General features: G+C 36.6%; 2 protein-coding genes across 7 annotated transcripts; both read right to left on the bottom strand.

Moving 5' to 3' along the window:
- Positions 1-548: 548 nt before the first annotated feature.
- Positions 549-15953, bottom strand: selp (selectin P). Of its 6 annotated transcripts, none has more exons than XM_081378324.1 (18): positions 15851-15953; positions 15545-15611; positions 15036-15404; positions 14686-14793; positions 14416-14601; positions 9038-9223; positions 8207-8395; positions 7643-7828; positions 7288-7473; positions 6993-7181; positions 6659-6844; positions 6032-6217; positions 5611-5796; positions 5217-5402; positions 4657-4860; positions 2526-2648; positions 803-835; positions 549-699 (listed from the first exon to the last, which is right to left on the bottom strand). In XM_081378324.1, the coding sequence occupies exons 2-18, from the start codon at positions 15609-15611 to the stop codon at positions 635-637; spliced, it is 2835 nt and encodes a 944-aa protein (XP_081234450.1). In that variant the 5' UTR covers positions 15851-15953; the 3' UTR covers positions 549-634. The 6 variants fall into 6 exon arrangements, with proteins under 6 accessions (XP_081234450.1, XP_081234451.1, XP_081234452.1 ...); XM_081378325.1 differs by having other exon boundaries at positions 14695-14793; positions 15851-15945; XM_081378326.1 differs by lacking the exon at positions 803-835.
- Positions 15851-20003, bottom strand: LOC308698872 (L-selectin). The gene is made up of 9 exons (XM_081379297.1): positions 19623-20003; positions 19114-19177; positions 18664-19029; positions 18415-18522; positions 18017-18205; positions 17721-17900; positions 16585-16662; positions 16435-16456; positions 15851-16339 (listed from the first exon to the last, which is right to left on the bottom strand). Exons 1-9 carry the CDS (start codon positions 19680-19682, stop codon positions 16264-16266), a joined length of 1143 nt encoding a protein of 380 aa, XP_081235423.1. The 5' UTR covers positions 19683-20003; the 3' UTR covers positions 15851-16263.
- Between the last annotated feature and the right edge of the window lie 772 nt (positions 20004-20775).

Below are 20775 nucleotides of genomic sequence, written 5' to 3'. Positions count from 1 at the left end.
TTAATATATTGGCTCTAAAATATGAAGCTCACCATTTCACAAAAAGTAATTTACAAAACAATAGCTCACAAAAATAATATTAGTTTTATCATATTTAAGTGAACATAGTGTTATTATTTTTTTTTATGTAAGTAGCCTATAAATCTCTTAGCTGTTCTCATGCCTATTGTTAAACCTAGACATCATGGCTATAGAAAATGCTCATTAGCTAACCCTAAAGCCTCTCACATAGAAGGAACAAGGTGAAGGGGCAACTAGAGGCCTACAGACTGTCAGGCATAGTGCCCAGAGGCAGCACGTCCTGGCCTGGGTGTCTGATCTGGGCAGCACGTCCAGCGTGAGGCTATATGAAACAGTGGGTGTGTGAGCGAGTGGACAACAGGGTGTTTCTGGCAGTGTTTATACTGTCTCTCACATACTTAGTGAGGGTGCCACACAGACACTAAGGAATGAACCCACTAACACTATAACTAATATTACATTCTTAACAATGCTGGAAACAAAAATATATAATTTTATAGTGTGCAAATGACTCTTTCAAACACCAATTCTAATCAAATATTCATTTATTTCAAGCACAAAACAACATGGAAAATATTGGTCAATTTACTCCAAATTTGAGTAAATTCGTCTTTTAATTGAATTCAAATGCTGGGTTCAAATCCCCTTCCCACGAAGAGTCATTCAGACGGTAATGAGCTGCAGTGGAGAAGAAAAAGTGTGTTATAGGCTACTGTTACAACTGACACAAGTTAAAGGGTAAGTTCACCCAAAAATGAAAATTCTGTCATCATTTACTAACCATCAAGTTGTTCCAAACCCGTATGACTTTCTTCTGCGGAACACAAAAGAAGATATTTTGAGAAAGGTTGGTAATCAAACCGTTTTGTTTACCAATAGCTCTGCAGTTGCTATTGCATACTACAGTAACTATCATGCATCTTGTGTTTTAAAGAGCAAAAACACATTCTGTGTGATCATCCCCTTATGCCTGTCACTCAGAAGTAAAAAACAATGTTGTCAAATTGGGCAGATAATGAAACTTAAACGCGTCTTGTCATCCAGGTGGATGAAAGATTTACAGTTAACGGTAAAATTGACAGAGTTTACCGTTATTCTGGTACTGATGTGTGAATGGTATCTCACCGGTAAAAAGACAGAACATCATTGCTTGTGCGAATAGCACATTTGTGTATTTACCAAAAATGTCTATCTGGTAATGTTATGGTAATTTAACAGATTTAAAGGTCCCGTTGCATGCGATTCCATGTTTCAAACTTTAGTTAGTGTGTAATGTTGCTGTTAGAGCATAAATAATATCTGTAAAATTATAAAGCTCAAAGTTCAATGCCAAGCGAGATATTTTATTTAACAGAAGTTGACTACAAAAAAACGGCTCGATTGGACTACACCCCTCTACATCCTGCATTAGTGACATCACCAGAACCGTTTCTTGACTAACCTCCGCCCACAGGAATGCTCCTTCAACTCTACTGGCTACTTGTGCACTTCTTATAACTTAGCCTACTGTGTTTACTCAGCTCTTATGGTGATTTTCTTAAGTAAAACTGACGCTTCATCTTTTGTGTGATGTACAATAAACTTTATTAAACTCATCAGTACATGTTTGATCATCATTCAGACAGCAGACTTGTAGGCTATTAATAAATAATGGATACATAGCCTACAAGCAGATGACAAATACGTTTTAATAACCGTAATTAAACTACTAAACTATACCTGTTTCATCTCTATACAGCAATCTGACTCTGTAGGCATTATTGTCCGAAATGAACGCCGTTACTGAGAGTTTCTGATATTATCATCATTCCGTGAGATGAATTTTTCCTGACAGACTGAGCACGAGCTCATGAAGCTCCGCCCCCTGTGTCGTCCAGCAGCACCTCATTTGCATTTAAAGGGGACACACTGAAACGGCTCGTTTTTCTGAGCCCCAAAAAATGTCAATTTAAACATGCTGTAAAAAATGATCTGTTGGGTATTTTGAGCTCAAACTTCACATACACACTCTGGGGACATCAGAGACTTATTTTACATCTTGTGAAAAGGGGCATAGAACGGGACCTTTAATGTGTGAAAGGGGCTATTGACTATATTGTATGGACCAAAAAAAAAAAAACTAAGACCTTTACAAAATATATATATTTTTTGTTCCACAGTGGAAAGAAAGTCATACAGGTTTGGAACATGGTTTGGAATGGCATGAGTTCGTAGTCCAAGTATTGGTCCTTGTTGCATTACCAACAGACATCATACAATACTTATAATACTTATTACAATAACCTAAGATAAATTGACTTACTTAAGCTAAACATACAACCTTGCAAGCACGAAAGAATCAAATATAACAATGAACAACTTGAGGCATTTGTCAAATACCAACCAAATAATGTTGTCATCAAATGCTATTAAATTACACCTTTTAATTGATTAATGCTTTTAAAAAAAGGTTATGCCAACAGAGGAACGGGATTTAAAAAAAAGAACAATAATACTTTTTTTACCCTTTTTGGTGAGTTGGCGCATCAACAAAAACATTAGTCCTCCAAGCAAAAGTAGTCCAGCTGAAGAAGCAACTCCCACAGCTGCATACATTAGCATGCCGGCACTCACTGACATCTCCTGTACTGAAAGCACATACTAAATATGTTATAATGCAGAGATTCACAAACTTTTTTGACACCCAAACTCCTTTGACATTAAATATTTACTTAAAGTGCCCACTGAGATTTTAACTTAACAACACATGTGCATGTTCGCGTTCTCTGAGGTTGAAGGTTCTGAGGTTCAACTCATGAACCTCCTGCAGTTCCCTCATTAACCGCCAGGGGTTCACAAATTCAAGTTTCAGAAACCCTGACTGCGTTTAACCTAACCAAGGGGGTAATCTTTCAGCTGGAAACTGAAGCTTCCCCAGGGGCCGCCATTGATTAGCAGACCATCACCTGCTGTTAGCATTCCATTGACCTCCATTCATTTTGGCGTCACTTTGACAGCGGATAACTTTTGTCCATTATTTATTTCTAAAAAAAAACACGAAAATGTATAAAAGGCTCCATTACCTTGTATCTTACGTTATGGCCCTGTAGAAGCAGTTTTTGTAAAAATAGGCTAACGATTGCGTCATAACCACGCGACTCTCTGTCGCACAGTAGAAAGATTACCGTACAGACAGGAGGAGAAGCTCGCAGGCAATCGGGGGGACGTGGAGGCAAAATGACTAAATAATTAATCAGAATACTTAGCAAAAGTTGCTCCTGCTCCTAGCTAATGGACACCTCCTATTCACGTTCTCCGTCTCTGCAAGTTTCGGAAGGGAATGATTCAGATTTCTCTTGGCACAGCTACTAGAAGACAGACTTCACTTTTCTCTGTTGAATCCAATGGGGTCGCTGTGTCCATTTCTTTTACTGTCTATGCGTTTAACTCCACTTTTAGACATACACTCACACGCTTCTCTATGCACTTCCCCACGGGGGAATCTCGTCAAGTGGACGAGGGAAGTTTATTTGGACAGACCCTCAACCCCTCGATTTTGACAGAGGGAGTGAGTCTACTCAATATGTATAGATCCATAGACCACAATGTAAGATAATTGTGACGGCCCAGCAGGTCGTGAGTGGTGCAGGTAAGTTATGTCATCACTTTGGAGGCCAAAATACATTTTAGCACTTGAATGGAGGTTTGGTTAAAATAGGGTTTTGTTTCACGTTTTATTCTACAACATAAAATACATCAATATTACCCCACTCGTGATTTCTCGCTGAACAGGTAAACTCAGCTCATTATGCTTATAAATGTGCTCTTATAAACTATTCTAACTCAAACGTTCTGGAAAACTGATTTTAGATAAAAACTGAAAGAGTTGGAAGCTTAGTGATGGTGACATTGAATTTGTGTTACCGTGCTGCAGTTCTTTTATGGCCTACCTTTAACTTTTTACTTCTGGCGACTGCATTTAGGCCTCAAAATTCATGGAAGTAGTGTTCATCTGTGATAATTATCTTGATGGACAAAATGTGTATCATATCAAGTATCATAATCTTTTGTTGATCACAGAACTTGTTTTTTAGCGATAATCCAAAAGCCTATGGGAAAATCCTATTGTTTTTTTCTCGAGGGAACCAGTGTGATGTTAACTGCCGATCGGCCTACAAAGTGACGTCATACCTGCACCTTAAGCTGACTGTTTTTTACACAGTTATAGTTTATTGTATTGTTTTGTTGTATTTTTATTTATTTAATATAAATGTATTAATATAGTAATATTTAATATTTTTAACAGCCCAAGCATACATACAGGCCTATAGAATGGAGTTTCAACAAATTTATAAGGAAAAAAACCTATAAATTTAAACACACTCCCAGTTCTGCCAGTAGTAGGCACTCATGCAACGTAAGCAATGATGCACATCCGAGTGAACGAGACAGAGGAAAGTTAGCGAGGGAAGGGCATAAAAAATTGGACTTAAACGAGGCCCCTGTCATAATGTTTTAACGGCCTTCCAGTGTAATTATTAATTCTGCATTTTGTAATGTAATATGTAATGCTAGTGATAGTTATGTGCATGCAGTACTATTTTTCGACAGAATTAATGCACAAAAAAAAGATGGGTTAGGAGGAGTTGGCCTTACCAACACAACTGGGTGGAGAGTTGGTCCAGTACCCTTTGGAGGTGCAGATGAGCTGACTGGTTCCATTGAGCTTATGGCTCTTGGCACACTGGAAAAAACACTGAGATCCAAAGCTGAAGTTTCCATGTGGGTGAGAGCAGTTCATTGAGGGTAGAGGTCCCAGCTCAGGAAGTTCAGAGAATGAGAGGAGCTCACAATGAACAGCTGCCATTTAAAAGATAAACGATAGCAAAGCATTTAGTGATTAATGTTTTTCATGTCCCAGTATTGTAACTAATATCAGTTTTGAATGATATGGCCTGATCATTTATATTCAGCAATGTTTAACAGGGGAAGCCTAGCTAACAATTTTTGGTTCCCAGAACATTCTGGGAATGTTAATTTTTTGGTTTGCTTATGTAGTTCTTATTCGATTTACAGAAAAAGAAACCTCCCTGCAACTTTATTAGAATGTTAGTTCGTGGTTACAAAAATAGAACCTAAAGAGAATGTTCCTTTAATGTTAAGAATGGAAAAATCAACCAAATGGGAACATTCCATTTTTGTCGAGAGGTAGATACCAGTGCAAGAGGGCATCTCCTGACTCCAGTTCCCAGAAGCAGAGCACTTCATGCCTGGCTCTCCTGTAATTTCAAATCCAGCCTCACATCCCAGGAAGCACTGTGAGCCGTAGCTAAACAGGGAGTGAGGATGAGAACAATTCATCCAGCCATTTTCTGGAGCGGTCAAAGGGGGGCACTGTTGAGCTATGGACAATAATAATTAAATGTCAACATACATTATAATCAGCTGGCTTGGGTCATAAACTTCATGACATGAAGTTTTAGATCAAGTTGGTTAGTTTAATCTCATTTTGCTTTAATGGGGTGACAGAGATGAATACAGGATATCAATAGAGGACACATCATGATTCATGATGCCTGATGTGAAATAGGAAGACCCAAAAGTGATTACCCAAGCAGAAGGGTGGGGTGTCTGTCCACTTCCCCATCTCTAAGCACTCCATTCGGGGTGTGCCATGCAGTTTGAAGCCTGCCTGACAGCTCACTTCACACACTGTACCGAAGCTGAACTGCCCGTGAGGATGCGTGCAGGTTACAGTACCATGAATAGGGTCGATTAAGAGGCTGCACTGCCGTGCTATTGGACAGAATCAAAAGATATATGATAAAGCCTTACTGTCCATGACTAGATAGTAAATTGAAGATGTCAGTGCTACATTTTTGTTCTTTATTTATGATAGGACTATACTGGAGAAGGTGGCAATACGAATAACTTGTCTGTTTTGTCAGATCTAATACTCTTGGAGACCCAATTTCCTCCCTCAATAACCTTCCTATTTAACCATCACAGAGTATCAAGAGTGTTTTCTAACCTTGACAAACAGGAAGGTATTGGCTCCATTTCCCTTTTGATGTGCAGTAAGTGGAATTACTTCCATTCAGAGTAAATCCAGCTACACACTCCAGCCAGCACAAAGAGCCATAGCTGAAGTTCTCCAAGCGGTCCTGGCACTGCACAATGCCATGCTGAAAAGACTCCAGAGCATCACATCTTATAACTGAAAAGAGCATAAAACGGCATGAGAGCATGTTTATGCTGATGGAATTATTTAATCATTGTGAATGGGTGGTGTTGCTCTGTTGATGACTTTTGTAAGCTGCAATATATATTTTGGTTTAATCCATTTGGATTTATTAGCAAATCAAACACAGATTTGTATGGTTGTCCTGTAATAACAATTTACAGAAGCCATCGAGGAATGTAGGGTTAATGAACTATATATTATATTTTATCTTTACAAATAATAATACTTGGTGTTTTATTTAGGCCTATATCACCGAGCCCCAACAGTTACATTTCCATAAATAAAACACACACACACACACACACACACACACACTCACAAACTTTAGCAAGTTTAAATGGATTTAAAATTTAAAATTGAAGGATTTAAAATGAAGAATTAATATATTTTTTATTGGAATAGAGTTAAAACTACCTTCACATTCAGGCGTTGGTGCTGACCAGTTGCCGTCACTCAGACAGGTGAGTGTGGATTCTCCTCTTAGTGCGTATCCCTCCTCACAAGTAGCATTGCAAGAAGAACGAAAAGAGAACTTTCCCAATGGATCAGCACAGGTCAGGTGACTCTGTGCAGGGGCCACAAGAGGGTCACAAGCCACAGCTTAAATTTTAAATGAGATAATAAAATATATTTAATATATGATGGGAAGGAACCCCTAAAAGGTTCTATGTATGAAGCGCGTGAATATCATTTAATCAGTAGTTTAATGGTATTAGGTAAACAAGAATTATATGAACTGTTGCCAAACCTGTACAAATAGGTGTACTGTGTGTCCAGAGCCCAGTATGGTCACAGAGAGTGGAATCTGCACCTTTAAGCACAAAACCCTCTTCACACTTGAACTCACAGCTGGAGTTATAGCTATTGTTGGAGAGGGGGTGTGTGCAGCTCATACTTCCATAATTTGGTGCATTAGAGGAAGGTGGACACTGTATAGCTGTGGGAAAATCAGAAGCAACTCATAAAGTGAATCTGTTGGACCTATGGCATAAACTGAAAATATGCGTATAAATATATGTGTGTGTGTTTAAGAAGCAGGTTACCATTGCAAACAGGCAGGATGTGACTCCAGTTCCCATGTGCGGTACAGTGAGTTGCATTTGTACCATTGCGCACAAAACCTAAGTCACATTTTACCCAACAAGTGGAGCCATAAGCAAACTCCTCCACAGGATCATAAGATTGCAGGGAGCCATGTGGGCTGGGTTTCAGTGGGTCACACTTTACAACTGCCAAAAACAAAACAGGCAAGACAGATTGTAGACTCAAAAGAGTCTGTGGTAGTGTAAAAGAGCATATTTAATGACTCTTTTTTTGCAGTACACTCACAGTTAAGAGCATAATGGATTCAATAACTCTCTATGACACTGAGAAATCATGTCTGCTTCTAAAACCCACCTTCACATGCAGGTGTGGCGGCTGACCAGTTGCCGTCACTCAGACAGGTGAGTGTGGCTTTTCCTCTAAGTTTGTATCCCTCATCACAGGAAACATTGCAACAAGAACTAAAAGAGAAGTTTCCGAATGGATCATCACATGTCAGATGACTCTTTGCAGGGGCCAGAATGGGATTACAGGTCACCACTGCAACAAATGCAGAACACATCATCAATTAAATTATTAACCATGTCTGTTCAAATGCACAAACACCTTAATCACATCTTTTCTTTATAATACTGTTATTGTGTTATTTTTTACAGAAAGTGCACAGGGTGCGTCTTAGCAGTCTTACATAACATTAAAAGGTTTCACAAGAACGAAAAGGAAGGGCACTATTGTGAAAAGGAAGTGCACAACCTTTGCTTTCAGCACTTTTTGAACTATTAAAAACTTTGGGGTTTTTAGATAACATTTTTTTTCCCAACATGTAGCTTTTGTTAAATCACGTCAACATGCATATTCAGTGCACTTATATGAACCAGAAACTGATTCATTGAGGAATGTTCTGCAGATGTGCTGTACCTGTGCAGGTGGGGGTTTTGTGTGTCCAGTGCCCAGTGTGGTCACACCAAGTTGTATTTGAGCCTTCGAGCACAAATCCCTCCTCACACTTGAACTCACAGCTAGAGTTGAAGCTATTGATGGAAAGGGGATGAGTGCAGTTCATACTCCAACCACCAGGGGCATCAATGATTGGTAGACACTGGACAACTGTAAGGGTAATGTCATTTTAAACAAGTAAACACATTATAAATTGAATATAATAATAATCTAGGCTACTTATTTTTATTGCCTACACTGAGAAAAAAATAGCAAACAATTTTCATTCAGAAATTTCTAGTAAATTTCACAAATACGAAGAGACATTTACTTGAGTACTGTACTTAAGTACACTTTTTGAGTATCTGTACTTTACTTTTTAAACTTTAACTTCACTACATTTGAAAGACAAATATACTTTTTACTCCACTACAATTCTGTCAAGGTCCTTGAGTAGAAAGTAGTAACTTCAGTCAGGGGATGATTTTGGTTGCAGGGGTTGCATTTTGGTTGGAAATTAAAGTCGTTTTGAAGTCAAAACCTGACGTCAGATTGACATCAACATCCTACGTCGGACAGAAGTTGGATTTTGGTTGGAAATGAAAGTCGGTTTGACGTCAGACCCCGACGGCGGTTTGACGTCAGAACCCGACAAAACAGACAAGACAGATTGTAGACTCAAAAGAGTCTGTGGTAGTGTAAAAGAGCATATTTAATGACTCTCTTTTTTTGCAGTACACTCACAGTTAAAAGCATAATGGATTCAATTACTCTCTATGACACTGAGAAATCATGTCTGCTTCTAAAACCCACCTTCACATGCAGGTGTGGCGGCTGACCAGTTGCTGTCACTCAGACAGGTGAGTGTGGCTTTTCCTCTAAGTTTGTATCCCTCATCACAGGAAACATTGCAAGAAGAACTAAAAGAGAAGTTTCCGAATGGATCATCACATGTCAGATGACTCTTTGCAGGGGCCAGAATGGGATTACAGGTCACCACTGCAACAAATGCAGAACACATCATCAATTAAATTATTAACCATGTCTGTTCAAATGCACAAACACCTTAATCACATCTTTTCTTTATAATACTGTTATTGTGTTGTTATTTTTTTTACAGAAAGTGCACTCCAGGGTGCGTCTTAGCAGTCTTACATAACATTAAAATGTTTCACAAGAACAAAAAGGAAGGGCACTATTGTGAAAAGGAAGTGCACAACCTTTGCTTTCAGCACTTTTTGAACTATTAAAAACTTTGGGGTTTTTAGATAATATTTTTTCCCAACATGTAGCTTTTGTTAAATCATGTCAACATGCATATTCAGCATAAGCAGACGTGGACAGTAACAAAGTACATTTACTTGAGTACTGTACTTAAGTACAATTTTTGAGTATCTGTACTAAAGTACACTTTTTGAGTATCTGTACTTTACTTTTTAAACTTTAACTTCACTACATTTGAAAGACAAATATCGTACTTTTTACTCCACTACATTTCTGTCAAGGTCCTTGAGTAGAAAGTAGTAACTTCAGTCAGGGGATGATTTTGGTTGCAGGGGTTGCATTTTGGTTGGAAATGAAAGTCGTTTTGACGTCAGAACCCAACGTCGATTGAAGTCAGTTTGACGTCAACATTCTACGTCGGACATAAGTTGGATTTTGGTTGGAAATGAAAGACGGGTTGACGTCAGAACCCGACATCAGATTGACATCAACATCCGACGTCGGACAGACGTTGGATTTTGGTGTGAAATGAAAGTCGAGTTGATGCCAGAACCCGACTGATGTTGGTTTCTGTCATCAACCCGATTTTCAATTTCAACCACAATACAACGTCTGTCCAACGTTGGAGATTAACGTCAATCTGACGTTGGATTCTGACCTCAACCTGATTTTCATTTTCAACGTTGGGTTGGCTCTTTTAAATGTGAATTTTGTCATTGTTTTGGAGCACACTAGCTTATAGATAACAGTAAGGCTAACATATTCATACTTAAAGCAAATTCTTTTTAAATGGGGCACTATTTGAGGGAACAGCCATTTGGGTGTCCGAAACCATTGAGGACGTTATTGAGTGCACTTATTTAATCTCACATTCAATCCCACTACTGGAACTGTGTTCTAGAAATACATTTGATATTGATATGAGGGTAGGTAGGCAGGCATATATTCAGAGGCATAAGGTACTGTAAGTATTACATAGGCTACAACAATGCAATAATAATAAAACAATGCATTGCCATTTACTTTTGATAGTTAAGTACTTTTAAAAACGAGTACTTCTGTACTTTTACTTGAGTAAAAATCGGTCTTTACAACTTTTACTTGTAACAGAGTAATATTTGGATAAACATCCGTACTTTCACTCAAGTAAGGAAGTTGTGTACTTTGTCCACCTCTGGCTATAAGGCCCATTTACCTCAAGAATGATAAATAAAGAAAACGTTCGTATCGTTCTCTAAGCGTGTGCTCCAGTTTTGTTGTCTGTCGATTTAAATGCTCGATCTCTTTAAAGCAGAATGGATTCTGATTGGGTGTCAACGTTTTTATCATTCATCGACAGGACAAAACCATTTTGACTGTGATTCCAATGATATTGTTTCTCTGTGCCGTTATTGATACACTGTAAAAAAAAAGTGTAATTTTACAGGTAATTGTCTGTATTTTTTTACAGAATTTTACCGTTTTGTCATTATACAGCAAATATCTGTAAAATAAAAGGCATTTTCTGTAATTTAAAGGTCCACTGTTAAATTTACAGGTAATTGCTTGTATTTTGGTTTTACATCAATTTTACTTTTTTAAAAGGAACTTGTCTGTATTTTTACAGAGTTATGTGTAATTTTACAGAAATTATAAGTAATATTTTACAGATTTTTTCTGTGAAATTAGAAAACAAAGAAAAGAAGGTATAACTGCGGAAATCTGCATCTATTCAATATGTTTGCCTTACAGATTATTAAGCATGTGGGGGTTAAAGTGAGCTTTTTAAAGGTTAAATAATAGTTTTTGTACATACAGTACCCTACATATGCTACAGTTATTTTTTATTTCACATTTTATTTTATACTCATTTTGATCATTATTTCATTGTCTTATTCTCCCATAATTTCATGTATATTTTATTAATATTTTTCCAAATCTCCGTTGCTGCACATTCAGGGCTTTGTGTGTGTGAGTGCGCGTGCGCGATGACGCAGATTCAAATTCGCCGCCATTACTTTTCCGCTGTTTACTCCCGCCCACAACGGTTAACGTTAGCTGATCAGTCGAGTTTGGGCAAGCGGGAGATTTGAATTCAGTTTACCGGTACTCTCGTGAAGTGGATTGTGAGATCAACAGTGGTTCAAAGCAATCGTATTCGTCAAGAGCAGTTGTGAGCAGGAGCTGTTGTCAGAGTCAGTCCGTTTGAATTCTACGGAAATAACACCCTTTTCCGTGAGCCTTGTTCGTCACGGCGGACATCATGCCAACCGATCACCGGCTGAGGTAAGAGTCTCATTATACTAAGTAAGTTAACATGTGAACGATATTTTATATTACATTTGTGTTACGTTTACAGTTTTCAAGCTAACGTTAGCATTCTTAAATTATGTTCAGTCATAACTGGCGAGAGCTGGAGGGCAAAACACTGAAAATGTAGCATGCGTCTTTACATTTTCCATCTGTTTTAAGAAAGATCAGTTGAACCCACATCTCAAAAGACCTAAAACAAGCTTTCATAGACTTGTTATACATATCAAATTCTGTTTAATTGTGTATAAAATCTTCCTTAATACGCGATAGTAGGCTATCTGTCAGTAACGTTAAATCGATCTCTTAAATGGCGGAATATTTTGAAATAGGCCTACCATGTTTGTTAGTTTGTTTGTTTTTTCTTTGTGGTTAAACCATAACGTTAGTTAATTTTCATAAGGGTTAACGTGGCTATCAAGACTGTTAAGAAAACGAGACTAGAATATGAACACAGCATGATAAATTGCATATTCTGGCTGCATCTGCTTGTTAACACACAGCTAGCCTATAGAATGCATAGCCTATATGTGCATATATTAGGCTTATAAAATAAAAGTTGATAGAATGTTTGTGTTCTGATGAAGAAATTAACTTATCTACATTTTGGATGACCTGGGGTCACCATAGTAGACTTTTTTATAGGATACTTTTGATCATTGGTTATGAAAATTGCATTGATCCAGATGAACAGACAGTTACACCCCTAACGTTAGGTGTCTCAGCTCAAAACTTCACTGTTAGCCTTTCCTGCTCAGCTTCCAGATCATAGTCAGTTGAGGTTTTGCATTGTCTCAGTGGAACATATTCTTACATGTGTAAATGTAATACTGAGTTGTTAAAAAATATTTTTTTTGTGATTTCAGGTCAAGTGGAAAGCAGAATGATCATGGCAAATCAGGTATGGGAAGAAGTAATTTAAAATATCATAATGGCCGAGTCTTCTGATTCCATATGATTGCACTAAAAGTGGCAGAAAATTGTATTTGTTTTATACTGTATTTTCCCATGTGAATATTCATTTGATCCTTGTGAGGCCACTGTAGCTGCACAAGGTTTGGTTTTACTACAGTAAGACCGCGATTGAATAGATTCCACTCATCTTTTTTTTTTTTCTTTTTTTTTTTTTTTAGCATAACTAGGCTCTGTCATTTAGAAACATGACTTTTCCTATCACTTAATGACACATATCTCTACCTTTCATTCCAGCTAAAGGATCTGACGTTTGCTGCTCGCATCTCAGCCTACCTGATGGAAAATTCTTGCTGGATGAATGACCTTCACCTTCAACTCAACCTTGCCAAGGCAGAACTGCTTATGGTTTCAGCCAAACCATCCTTGCTGTGTGATCCTGCTGATTTGCCTTATACAACACCAGAAAGATCCGGCCCTTCCTATCGGAGCCACACAACTCCTTGTCTAAGCTCTTGTTCTATCCAGACTGGACTATTGTAATGCTCTCCTGGCAGCTCTTCCAGCATCAGTCAAACCTCTGCAACTGATCCAGATGCTGCAGCAAGACCTAAATTCACTGCTTCAGATCTATGTGTCTCCAGAAGCTTGTGTTCTGCAAGTGAACGGCGCCTTGTGGTGCCATCATCCCAAAGAGACACAAAATCACTTTCACTGACCTTTCCCTGGACTGTTCCCTGCTGGTGGGATGACCTGCCCAACTCAACACATTTTCAAGAAACTGCTAAAGATCCATCTTTTCATAAACACTTGACCCAATAATACTACATTTTTGTTTTAATAAAAAAAAAAGAAAAATTGTGCACTGTGCTACACTAACTGGGACTTGTCACTGCTCCTGTTGTTTCTATTGTTCTCTTAATTTTAAGTCACTTTGGATAAAATGTAATTGTAAATGTTTAAAATAAGTTATATTAGAGTATAAAGGTATACAGTAATTTTTTTTTAATGTGAATATTTTTACATGTTCTAAATTATATACTAAGCTTGTATTTCCTATCATTCACGTATCTTGATGTTCAGTGTTTGTTTAATGAGTAATACTGTAAATGTGCAGGTATTCCGTACTTGTACATTTAGTTAATTTAACAGAAATTGACTGTACATTTGCTATTATTAAGTACTTAATTAGAGATTGGTCAAAGTTGTGAAACTGGATCTGCAAAAAATAAAACTGTAAATATACAAACTTTGTATTTGAATTTATGTACTTATTCCATTTTTATACATAACTTCATAGTTATTTTACACAGAAAAACTATATATTAAAAGATAATTACTGTAGATAGACAAGAGCATTATTATAAAATAACTTTATAAAACCCTAAATTTACAGTTTAACCTTAAAGTTAAATGTTCTTTTTATGTAATTTGACATAATTTATCCGTTTTTCCACGGTTTAATAAGCCATTATCAACAGTAAAGTACTGTAATTTAATTAATTTTGACCGTAAAGTCAATTCTGTATTTTTACGGTTTTTGCCTGTAATTTTGTGAAATGGTTATTTGCTGTAATTTAACAGAACCCGTCTGGAAACTTTGCTGCCAGAGATTTACCGTTTTTTTACGGGATTTTTTTTTTACAGTGTATATTTGTGATATGGACTCTGCTATTCTTTTACATTTACAGTAGAACTATATGCTTATCGTTATTTTCCTTGGTGTGAACTCATAATTGGCATTGGCAATGTATTCTGTTCCATACCCTGACAAACAGGAAGTGCGTTATCCCAGTGCCCAGATGCCAGGCAGCGTAGCCTTTGTTCCCCCTCCAGCTTGAACCCTGTGGCACATTGGAACTGGCATGACGAGTTAAAATAAAATGCTCCAAAGTCACCGTCACACTTCACAAAACCTTGCTGTGGACTTTTAACTGGCCAGCACTGGACAACTGCAAAAGTAAAAATGATAACTTAGTGACAAAATGCACAAACACACAGTGCAGATATTTGAACTTGAATGGGTTCTACAGAACCTTCCTCACAGCGCGGGCCCATAAAACCGGGGTCGCATTGACATTTGTAGTTCCCAATAGTCTCCACGCACTCCGCGTGCTTACTGCAGGATTTATCTGAGCAAGAGGCTACACAGAAAAATCAGGTGTAATGACAACAAATGAGTGCTGAGGTTTCAATCAGAAATGGATACATTACACTTATTTTACAGCATCTATAATGTGCATTAAAGAGCAAATAATTATCTCTTCAGACAAACTGCATATTCATACAAAGGATTTGATCTGATTGAGCAGCTTTATATAATTTGAATTCATTTTTAAAATAATCTCAACTTAAATCAATATTTCATGTTATCAAGTGTGTTCACCTAAATAACAGAGAGCTGCTTTCTTTTTGCTGCACCTCTCATCATTCCACTTGGCTGTGTCTTTTTGCCTCTTAATGTAGATCTCTACACAGTCTTCTCCAGTTCCCTGGTTATTCGGTTCATTTTTCGCCCAGTTTGCTGCTTCAGGGACCAAGCGCTTTTTGGTCCCAACCCACGTCCATTGGCCTTCAATCTTCCTAATGCCAATCCAGTAGTATGTCGGATGTAAGGGTAGAATTTGGTTAAGGTATGCAACTTCTGCCTGGTTTTGGATGGCCACCATATCAGTGAAATTCTTTTGACACCACTGACGAGCTTTTGTCCAGTCCACATCAGTGTCTATGTTGTAATGATATGTCCAGGCCTTGACTGATAAACACAGTTGTTTTGCATTAAAATGTAGTTAATATACAACGTTTTAATTTGCTATTTTGTTAAATTTACTTTGAAGCTTTGTAGTTTGTTATTAAGAAACATGTTGATTAGAAATAGATTAAATGAGAACATACCATTATAAATTCCAGTTATAAGGACAAGACATCCAGAAAATAGTCTAATATTCACCCACAAAACCATCTGAAGGATGTGAGAAATGCATATGTGTTTATTAAGACACTATTTGTGTTCTCATTTATGCATGTCATCAAACCAAAGGGTCTAGAGATCCAAATGCTATTGATTATTTTATCTGCTATTTTATTATGTATGAATATAAAAATATTACTCTAAAAAGCATTTGGACCCTTTGGTTTGATGAAATGCAAAAATACTCTATACATATATATAAATAAAGTAAAGCAGAATGTTCATCTTACCTTTTCTGCAACTATGCAGTTTAATTTATTCTGAGAGGAAATCTGAGAGGAACTTCACAGTTTGATGCTTACGAAATTGCTGGCAAATATGATTTGCCAGTATTCAGACAGTTGCAATTGCATGAGAACTAAGTGATGGGAAATTGTGTAATAGTGTTGCCATTGAAGGAAAAGTTACAGCACAACAGTGTATACACTGCTATTCTTATTAAATAGTTTTAATGTCATTCTGTAGCTCACACTGAATAATGTACATACATCACTATACATCAAGCATTTTTGAGCAAAAGATAACAATGGGATAATTGACTTTATTTATTTTTGTTCACATACAAAGTATCAAAAATAAGAATGAACTGAAGAAGATTTGACAATTAAAAAAAATCTATCAATCCAGTTATTGTCAGACATCTTTATGCTGAACATAGAGGTCCATCAAGTGGTGCTTGTTCAGCTTCAAATGCTGGATTCAGCATTACCTGTTGAGTTCTGCAAGAAAACATGGTGGAGTAAGATTTATGTATGGTTAATTGTAATCTAAATCAGTGAAACTGGCTAGAAAATTTAAAGTAAACACAATTTACCTCAATCTCACTGCCTTTTTATCTACAACCAGATTTAAAAAGGAAAAAGAAAACATTTAAATATAATATATATATATATATATATTTCTCTTTGGAATAATTTTTTTTTAATTATTTGATAAATCCTTCAAAACTTCACACTATACTCACTCTTTCTGCAACAAAAACAGCCGCAAAACACAGAGATGACAACAGATGCCAAAAGAGCAATTTGAAAATGGACAAGATCTGAGGAAAAAGATAACAAGATTCTAAGTATTCTTTTTATATAAAAATTTAAAAACAACAGATAGAATTAAGATTATACAATAATAGAATTAAGATTATGCATTTGGAAAGGATTCATTTTATTAAGGAAAGATCATGTTTTCTTGAGCATGTGGGAGTCATTTACTAATTTGATGGGCAAATTTCCAGATTGTGTAAGTGCATCTCAGTTGCTGTAATACTTGTACTCAGATCTCTTCTTTTGTTGTTGTCATTGTTTGTTTGTTTTATTGTTTGATTTTGTTTGTTTGTTTTATTGTCCTTATTATGTTAGTGTGTAAATAAATAAATAATTGGTTCATTTAATCATATTTTTGACCATTGGGTTCATATATCATATAGAATAATGTTCATTAAAACCTCAAAATATTTTAAATGTAACAGGTGGTTTTTGAAAGAGAAATTGTTTGTGTGAATGATTCAGAATTAAATCAGTTATGTATTCAGATTATAAATATATTATTATAAGTTATAAATAAATATGAAAACATACTCTAATGGGGTTGAAATAGAGGCTTATAGGGTGAAAATAAAGGCTGCTAATTGTCATTGATGGTTTCATAAAGAACCTTTAACATCCATTGAACCCTTCCATTACACAAAAGATGCTTTAAAAGGTTCTTCAGATTATTAAAATGTTCTTCACACTAAGAGAAAATGGTTCATGTAAGAACTTTGACAGAAATGATCTTTGGGAAACCAAAAAATAGTTCTTCTTGGGCAAAAAAAGCCTTTTGGAACTTTTATTTTTTATGCGTCTAGTAACAATAAAAAAAAAAAATTGGTTATTTCCAAGGCTGCATATTCATGATTAGGAATATAGATGGTTGGTAGGAATATAGGAATATAGACCCTGGTTGGTAGGGTGAATATTTCTAGAATATGATATTTTAAAATGAGTAAATAATCAATCCTTTTCAAATGAAATTGTTAGAAAAAAATCACACACTGTTAAGACCAACATGCTCTCATTATACCCCATATCTGCAGGGCGCAACTGAAAAGTGCGAACTCCTTACTTGCACAGATCAATGGAAAGGAAGACTCCCACATGCCATCAGCTCTGCAGGTGAACTCAGTAAAGCCCAGAAGCAAACGTCCAGGTGGACACTGTACTCTACAGGCAGATCTGAAGCTGTCATGTCCTTCAGTGCAGTTCATCATTCCACCACCAAACAAAAGAAGGGGGAAACACTCCACTGCAAGCGGAAGACAACTCAATCTTGCATGCATATATTGATATTGATATTGATATTGATATGAAGAGATATATCAGTGCAAACACAGAATCCTACTTTTGAAATATATATTGTACCTGCTGCACATGAAGGTGGAGGTTCGTTCCATGCACCTGATGAATTGCATTTGAGCTCAGCTGTGCCACTCAGCTTATAACCACCAGCACAGGAAAATTTACAGTTTGAGTTGAGGGAATGATTCCCATACAGACCGGAGCATTTCATCCAGCCATGCGGTGGTGCGGATAGTTGCTCACATGACACGACTGGAGAGAGAGAGGGAGAGAGAAAAAAGAATTTCATGTTTAAGGAATGTCATAAGTAAAGATTTTCATAATATAAACTATTCAGGATTATATCCAGTTTTATCCATTTAACATTGTTTTTTTCCCCACTAATTTAAATTATAATATATTTCACTTCACAGATAGATATTTCACCACTTTACATTTGTTTAAATACTGTTTGTTCTGACCTGTTTCACACCGTGCCCCAGAGAAACCTGGCTTACATACACAGGTGAAGTTGTTGACTTGTTCTTTGCAGAGCCCATTATTACTGCATGAATTGTTTAGACATTGTGCTGAAAGAAAAAAATAATAGATTTATAAGAAACATCCTTTATGGACTGTTAATAACTCAATGTTTCTCTCACAGAGATGTCTTATAGCTAACTGGAAATAGATGAAACTGAAAAATTGAAAAACTAACTCAGAATCCTTACCTTTGTGACACACAGGATACTTCTTTTTACTGCAGCCGTCATCGTTCCACTTGCCATGCTTGACACCACTGTACATTTCCACACATTTTTCATCAGATTCAGCATTGTTGGGCTCATCGGCTGCCCAGTTTTCATAGTTCACGATCTGTCCATTGGCAACCCACGTCCAATTGCCATTGATCTTTTTGAGTCCAATCCAGTAGTAAGGACCCGAGTTTCTTTTTTCCAAATGTGTTTTAAGAAAATGTGTAACATTTTCATTGTGAATCACTGCAATGTCTGTGTAATGTTTTTGACACCACTCCCGTGTCTCATTCCAGGTCATTTTCGTGTTATCTGAGTGATACGTCCATCCTTCAACACTGACTGTAATGTTTGGAAATGAAAAGTTAAATCTGTTTCTCAAGTTTATTTTAATCTTCAAGGTTGATGAATGTAGAATACACTTACCCAGTATCAGCCAGAAAACTCCTATGTGCACAGATATAGCTCTAAGCTTCACAACACCTCCAGTCTAAACAATAAAAACAGCCACTTAATTCAGTTCACCTTTATTTATATAGCACTTTTTTCAATACAGATTGTTTCAAAAAAGCTTTTCTGTGATAACAGGAAAATAATTCAGCAAAGTTTGTTTCTGCTGTACAGATCAGAGAAAATAGTGTCATAGTCCAGCATAATTAAGTGATGTTCAGTGATGTTTCATTTTTATTGTAAAAAAGTTATTAATTTAGTTCATTTATATATATATATATGTGTGTGTGTATAGTCGCTCTGGAGAAAACAATGATGTCATCGTCCAGCTCAGTTCAGTTCTCATATAATGGTGTCAATGCGGGCAGATCAAGCAAGCCAAAAGCCCAAGGCAACAAATTACGCATATAAATGCAGTTAAAAAAAGGGTTTTATTAAACCAAAAAGCTTATAATAAAATGCAAAGACTCATATTAGATACATACCGTGGTCTTCATTAGACTCCTTTCGACTGAATCACTTGTCGTTAGAGGAATTTTGTTCATAGTTGCTTTTCAACAGTCTGTTCTCACATAAAGTCTCTTTTGCTCTGTAAGCAAAGTGGGTTTTCCCACTATATATATCAGTCGTTCGCATTAAATTGCAGGATGTTTTCTTCTCAGGTTTGAGAGAATAAACATTACGTAACGAGAATAAAAGAATGCCACTTTCTAGAAACTTTATCTTTTTATAAAATCATCTCATTGAATGGTGCTGAGATGAACATGATGATTAGATGATTTTGATAATCGAACAACAGACTTCATTTAAAAAAAGAATTAAAATATTAAAATGAGGTACATTTCAAGAGACACTTTAACCACTGTAAGGTATAAACTAACTAAAAAATATATTATATAACAAACATACACTCCCTGATAATACGCAGCTTCAGGGAAGGACACAGTCACAGGAAACGACCAGATGAACATGACCAGGGTTATTTAAACAAAACCTTTCACTGCACTCACAATGCTATTGGGTTTATGCACTTAGGTGAGGAAAGATAAAGAGGTGCAGTGACTTAAATTACAACCTTTATTTAGGTGTTAAAGGGATAGTTCACCTTAAAATAAAAATGATGTCATCATTTACTCACACTGGTGTTGTTCTAATGCCATAGCCTATGCCTTTCTTTCTTTTATGGACCACAAAAGGTGAATTGTTAAAAAAATGTCCCGCTTGCGCTCATCCATATAATAGTGAAAAGCGGCCAGCATCACAGAATGATCCCATGTGACAAGTGCCATATTCCAAGTGTTCTAGGGGTATACCGTACGATAGGGTTTAGTGAAAAACAAACCAAAATGCAATGTAGGCCTATTATTAAGTGAAATTCTTGACCATGGCCGTTGGTCTTCTATGCACGGCTGCACGATGTTCGTGAGACTATAGCATTGCAGTTCACTCCGAAAAAGAAAAAACACAACCTAAAATTAGTGAGAAATCAAAATTAACAAAAAAAAAAAAAAGTAGGCCTACACGTGTACTTTCGTCACTGAGTAAAATATCACTGGGACTCTGTTTGTCTGATGTAAGTCTGACAGTTGACAGATCTGAACACGATAACTTGTTACGGTAAACACAACAGATAGGCTA

This window comes from Scardinius erythrophthalmus, assembly GCF_964197995.2.
Source record: "Scardinius erythrophthalmus genome assembly, chromosome: 11".
Taxonomy (NCBI): Eukaryota; Metazoa; Chordata; class Actinopteri; order Cypriniformes; family Leuciscidae; genus Scardinius; species Scardinius erythrophthalmus.
The sequence above is the reverse complement of the archived record's forward strand: the minus strand, read 5'-3'. Positions and strand labels throughout refer to the sequence as shown.

What these genes read in the sequence shown, in the direction of transcription:
- selp (XM_081378324.1), bottom strand. Translation starts at nt 15,611, where the DNA reads ATGGTTTTGTGGGTGAATATTAGACTATTTTCTGGATGTCTTGTCCTT. An exon ending in CATCCTGCCTGTTTGCAATG is followed by an intron (nt 7,182 to 7,287) that starts GTAACCTGCTTC and finishes ATTTTCCCACAG; the next exon opens with CTATACAGTGTCCACCTTCC. An exon ending in CAGTACACCTATTTGTACAG is followed by an intron (nt 6,845 to 6,992) that starts GTTTGGCAACAG and finishes TTAAAATTTAAG; the next exon opens with CTGTGGCTTGTGACCCTCTT.
- LOC308698872 (XM_081379297.1), bottom strand. Translation starts at nt 19,682, where the DNA reads ATGAACAAAATTCCTCTAACGACAAGTGATTCAGTCGAAAGGAGTCTA. An exon ending in TGGGGCACGGTGTGAAACAG is followed by an intron (nt 18,206 to 18,414) that starts GTCAGAACAAAC and finishes CTCTCTCTCCAG; the next exon opens with TCGTGTCATGTGAGCAACTA. An exon ending in AAAAAGGCAGTGAGATTGAG is followed by an intron (nt 16,340 to 16,434) that starts GTAAATTGTGTT and finishes GTTTTCTTGCAG; the next exon opens with AACTCAACAGGTAATGCTGA.